Source organism: Ambystoma mexicanum, chromosome 1p (genome assembly GCF_040938575.1).
Source record: "Ambystoma mexicanum isolate Mex_15411 chromosome 1p, UKY_AmexF1_1, whole genome shotgun sequence".
Classification (NCBI taxonomy): domain Eukaryota; kingdom Metazoa; phylum Chordata; class Amphibia; order Caudata; family Ambystomatidae; genus Ambystoma; species Ambystoma mexicanum.
This window is the reverse complement of record NC_090921.1, coordinates 1,425,636,419-1,425,642,418: the sequence shown is the minus strand read 5'-3', so window position 1 is coordinate 1,425,642,418 and position 6,000 is coordinate 1,425,636,419. Positions and strand designations below refer to the sequence as shown.

Sequence of the window (6,000 nt, the reverse complement as noted above, 5' to 3'; positions counted from 1 at the left end):
TCGAGCATTACTCTAGAGAAATATGTACCAAAATAAAAAGTACATATGCTGAATACAGCAACGTCAGAGTTAGACTTCCTGAACAAAAACACCAACAACCCTCCATGTATCAAACATGGCTCTTCATAATGACCGTACCAATGTATGTAGGTTGAGGTCTGTTGCTTTACTGGCTGAAGAATCACGTAATGCTAAACAGACACCAACCAAGTTGGTATTCAGTCCAGACTGCATTCCAAACCTCATTTACAGCCTGTGAGATAAACCAGTTCAAAAGTGTGCCTATCCAAATGCACTCCCACAGTACTAAATTGATAAAGGAAAATAATTACCCTAAGCCCATAGTCCCTGGGAGGAAATGTTCACACATGTCCTTTGTGCCGTGTGTCCACATGTAGTCTCCTTGAAAAGTATTTTTAGCCTTGCTTATTTCTAAAGAAAAAGATCACAACTCCAATATAAAAACAAGATCTTTAAGACATTTTTATTTAAAAACATAGCAGCATTTACATACATAAAGTTTAAAATTCAAGTAATAAAAACACAATACTGTGTGCTCCTGGAAACCATTGGGTGCACACTGCGAAGTGAAATGGCTGCCAGAGCCACAGACCGGTACATTTCATTGCAATCCTTTGAAAGCTGATACGTTTCAAGCATCACCCGCCTTAGCAGCATTGTGAACTCTTTCAGGGTTCCATAAGCGGCTGGTGAACTAGGATCCATTCGTTTGAAACTTTAACACTTCGATAAAAGCATCCTTGGTCCCAAAGGATATGTGCAGTTCAGCTTATTAAAGTCATTCTGAACAATCTGTAGAGGATAACTTACGATGGCCAACAGTCATTTCAACCAAATTCCTCTAATGAATCCAACAAGCACCTGCTCAGTGGCATTCACGCCAAGGCCAACAGCCCAGGTTTATGTTTTTTGCTACTTTGTGGTGGTGTAAGTACACCAGAGGGAACGGGAGAAGTCCGATTTTCCTCTGCCAATACTGCCTGCTTCGCTTGAGCTTTGTCCTATTGCGGGGGAGAGGTTGAGGAGTGAAAAAGAAAATCTAATCAATGCACACAGCAAGGTTTTTTTAAAAAAATTTTTTTTTTTTTTTAACATTAGATAGGTCGAGCAGAGAATACAAAAAGCAAGGTCGAGCAGAGAATACAAAAAGCAACACAAAATTAAGCAAAAAGGGCTGCTCAAAGTGAAGACAATTTAAAAACGTCCATTTCTCGTTACAATCAGTGCCCCAAAATCTAATCCATTAACCGGGTTCAGGAAAGCCTCTCAAACAATAAATGCAGCCAATTCCCAGCAACCACCCTTAAGCATTACCAATAAGCCACGAATATCAAACTTAAAAATTCAATAAGGACAGCAGCCTTTGATTCTCCAAATGTTTTGAAATAGAACTTGCAAACATAGCCAGCTTTGAAAGACTATGGACACTGTACCCCCAAAAAACACTTGTTGCAGACCCATATTGTACCAAGAGATGCTCTTGCAAGTCATTTGCAAACAAATGCCCATTTTCAATCTGCTCATCAAAAATCCTAGCCAAGTTCCAATTGACGACAAGGACTCACCATTGCAGTAAACATTTTGCTCGAGGTCCAGTATAGCTAAAGCACTGAACACGGATTTCAAAAAGCTAAAATGCTGAACAGGAGACTACCTCTAAAACCTTTACGTGGTACTGTCACCCAAACCCATGCGAAACTTTTACCAAAGCCCTGAGCCATCCATCCATCCGTTTTAGCCAACGCTTAAGAGCCTAACTGTAATACATCGTACCAGCAAATCCAAGCTGTTAATGTGCGTCTGTATGTTGTGCAGATCTTCAGGAGCCACACCTCGAAATTGCCGTAGGGGAGAGCTCCCAGCTTCCTTAATAGTCATGGCAAAAGGAATCATCCACGTGGCACACTCTTCCAACTCACTCCACCTGTAGCCTGGAAATACAATATACAGGTTAGAAAAGAAATAATCACTTGACATCTCAAAAAGGACTATGGTGAAAGCTTACCTGAAACTTTGGCCACCAACTCCAACGAAGAAAAGTGATACAGTGCACAGGCAGCAAGGACCCCATACGTAAACTCCAAACAACCCAGATCCAGCACACAAACATCCAAAAGCTAAAAAAAAGGAAGAAATACAAAAAAAAAATGTATAACGCATCAGCGGGAAAGGGCCACAAGCGACATACCTTCATAACAATTTGTTAAACCTGCCTTACCTCTGTAATTTGAACAAAGATTTGTTGAGGATATTGTGGCAGTAGCACTTCACAATCTTCTTTTAAATATGCCACTTGCATGTAAATGTTTAACCAAGACACTATAGTCAGTGGACTTAAACTCCACCCAAGACTCTAAAGGGAGAGGAGAGAAAGGTGGCATTAGCAATCAAAACATTTAAGGCAGCTTATTGAGAACAAAAAAGGTGTACACCGGAAAATATGAACTCCAAGGACTTTAGTAGTGCAGCAAGTGAAAAAGGAATCTAAGAAATCCCCAGCTAAACACAGCAATAGGTAGTTAGCTCAGAGTTTCCAGCGTGAAAGGCTTAGAGAGGGTAAAAAACACCATACCCCCAACCCCTTTTGATTTACAGAGGGTAACAACTCCAAGCCAATGAAACAAAATGATAAAATTGTGCATGTTTGATAACCCGTGTATCTGGATTGCCATGCCACACATGACTAGCCCTGAAATCAAGACAAGCTTTGGAAGAAAAAGGGCAAAAAAAAAAAAAAAAAAATCCAATTCAGTAATAAAGCCTGTATCAAAACACCCAAGCTCCGATCCAATGGCCTACCTAAACGACATAGTAAAGAATAAAATGCTTGAAAATTAAGCACGTTTTTGGACAAAGCTCAACACTGGGGATTCTATAGAACACTTAATTTATATATCAAGTCCAACACCAAAAGAAAGTTTGTATTCCAATGTAGTCATTTTATTTTTATATATTAAGAATACAATGCACCAGTCTTCAAAATTGCACCATGATAGTGGAAAAGCCAGGTTGATGAACCAAGGCAACTACAAGAATTCCCAATTTAGGAATATTCGTACAGATACTAGTGGGTCTGGAAGAGCAGGCTTTTGTGATCTTCTAGGAAAGCAAAGGGGAGACACTTATGGGTGATGGACAATGTTTTGAAGAGAACATGCTATTCGATGGACAACCAGTGGGATACGCTGCTAGCTGCAGATAGGTGTTCTGTTTTCGTGATATTAAGGGCAGCTGTTAGCACATAATTTTTAATGTTTTGGAGCTTCTGGTGGAGGTACCGGCCAAGAGGTTGTTGCAATAATGCAGCTTTGATCCTAGAATCGCCCTGGCGATGGGGAGGAAGCCTTCAGTGGAGAGGAAGGGTTTGGCCGTATTTAGTAATTTGGTCACGTAGGCCGCAGTGGATGCTATCGAATTGACCTGGCAAGACAGCTAGAGTGTAGAGTCTAGGTGCACTCCCAGGGACTAGACCGGTGATGACGGCATTCGTATGTTGTCAATGTTGAAGGCTGAATATTGGTCATTGAGCTTTTTTAGTCCTGGAGGGCCAACCAGCAGGAGTTCTGTCTTATCCCCATTTAGGCAGAGATTGTTGGCTACCACCCAGGCCTGGATCATGGAATAGACATCATTGAGGGTTTTAGAGTCTTATGCGTGTCTGAATGTGGGAGGACTACTCTAGTATCATCGGCATAATTGGTTTAGGCTATGCCGATGAGTCCAGGATGTCAAAGAGCGGTCTGATGGATATAGTAGCCTTGAGGTACCTTGCAGGCTGCACTTGCCTGTTCCACGAACACTCATGACTCTTCCTTCAAGGAATGAGGCAATCTAGTTTGAGCTTCCTGAGAGAGGTTTGTTGTGGTGGTGGCAAAGAATGCTGTGATCTTCTAGGCCAAAAGGTGGCCGACGGATCCTGATCTCCTACATCTGTTTTTTGTTGTTAGGTCCAGCAGCGCGGATTCGGTGTCATGGCCGGGGCGTAATCTGGATTGGTTTAGTCCTAGTATATGGTGGTTTTTTAGGAAACGCTGAACCTGCAAGTATTTGGCCATCTATTTTTAGTAGGAAGGAGACTGTTATGGATCTGTAGTTGTCGGGAGAAGTGGGCATTTATCTTATTAGATCTGCAGTAAGGCTCAACAAGTGCTCACATCAAGTGTGCATGCACCTTGTCACAAGTTTGACTCGGTCATCCACCCTCGCAGAGTAATTGCCATTCATTGCATGGCTAGCTCCAATACATAGAATTACACATTTTCATTATCATAGAAAGACAACATTTGAGACAATCAAAAGGACTATTGGACAAGTAGTTTCTCTGGGTCCATTTTTTATCAATTAACAAAAAGGTTTGCCCTACATAAAGGAAACTTTATAACTAATTAAATTGAAGCAAAAGAAGGCAATTGTTCAACCCAACTGGGACAGCAACATAACTTGTATTAAGCCACCCACCACCCAAAACAAATAGCTTAAAAAAAAAAAAAAAAAAAGGGTTCTACCTGGGAAAGACTACTGAAGCTGTAAGTTCATTGCTTTACAGCCGAGAGAAGACTAAGGCGTGTGTGAATAGGGGAAATAGGTGCAGTAGGTTGCAGATTTAAAGCAACAAAACGCTTGAAAAGCAGCGAAAGTGGGAAGTCAAACTCTGCACTCTCCCCCACAGATTGACAGGTCCGCCAAAATGCCATTTTGTAGGTCATTGTGAAACCCTGTTCATATATATGCGTTTATGGGCTTCAACGGGAACATGATGTGTTATGTTGCTCAGGACTTGCCACATCTGCTGAATTTTAAGGGTTTTATTGAGTTAACTCTGCGCAACTGAGAAATATTTCCCTTCATCTAGGGACAAGGTAAAATAGTTACCAAGTCCAAGCAAAAAGTTCTGGGGTTGACACGAATGAGGAAGATTTCTCATTATGACAAATCTTACCCAACACTCCACCACTATTGTGTCACCCTCTAACAGGAGCAAATCCCTCTGAAGTAGTAATGCATTGTGCCAAACCCTCAGCCAACACAAGAGGTACTAGCAACCCAATAAAAATGACAATCACGAGCGACCATCGAATCAACCTCTCCCAGTCAGCATCCCCTGCACGCACACTGCCCTTCGTACCGAAGTCTCTGCTCCCTTTCCCCCAGAACTCCTAAAAATGAACTGATCGTTAGGTAAGAATGGTGCAGTCACACTACACAAGACATATCTGCTTGGTATACGGTAACCCACCTTATTGTATAGGTCTGTACCGAACTTCGGCTTCGAGTAAGTATTCGGCCGAAAAAGAAAAAAAAAAGCTATTCGGCTCCGGCTGAATACTTTGACATTCTCATTTGAATACAATGCAACATGAACTCAAAGGCAAATATAGACTTCAGTTTGCAAAACTGAATAGATTGCCATCACACAGCTGAAAAATATCTTATATTGTAATCTGCTTTTTAGGACATGTTTTGTTACAGATTCTTAGAAAAGGTGCTAGTCTTTTATACTTAACACTTAACCTGCAACAATACAGGAAAATCTTTTCTTATAGCAAATGTTTATATGCAATATGCACTTATTTCAGTTGGAAAAGAAACTGAAAGAAATGTGCATAGATACTTTCAGTTCATGTCATGTCACTTCCCATTGCATTCGTCATAGCCCCCCCCCCCTTTCTTTTTTTACGGACTTGAGTCCTGAGTTTAACATGATCTGATATTTTATCAGGAATGATAAGTTGCATATGTTGTGTATTGACGAGAAGGAGTGGCTAGGAGAAGTGAAAAGTGAGCAGCATTTGGTTGGGTGGGGTGAATAGTTGTGAGATGGAGTTCACGCATTTAAGATTTCCTCTGGACTTGGGCCCTGTATGAGCCAACATGAACCATTTTATACATTTCTATGTGAGCTGCAAACAAGTTTCGAAACTAGACCGCATCAACTTTGCAACTGATAGAGAATGCAATGCATCTGATTCACAAAGGCAG

The 6,000-nt window shown here is 41.2% G+C and overlaps 1 protein-coding gene across 1 annotated transcript in view; it reads right to left on the bottom strand.

Annotated features, from left to right (window-relative positions):
- Positions 1-459: 459 nt before the first annotated feature.
- Positions 460-6,000, bottom strand: part of CCNE1 (cyclin E1) — a 32,553-nt gene continuing 27,012 nt past the window's right edge. The window contains exons 9-12 of the mRNA XM_069607078.1: positions 2,240-2,374; positions 2,027-2,138; positions 1,795-1,952; positions 460-1,022 (exon numbers count right to left, since the gene is read on the bottom strand). Of these exons, the coding sequence (XP_069463179.1) occupies positions 897-1,022; positions 1,795-1,952; positions 2,027-2,138; positions 2,240-2,374 (531 nt within the window). The 3' untranslated portion in view covers positions 460-896. The remainder of the gene's footprint in view (positions 1,023-1,794; positions 1,953-2,026; positions 2,139-2,239; positions 2,375-6,000) is intronic.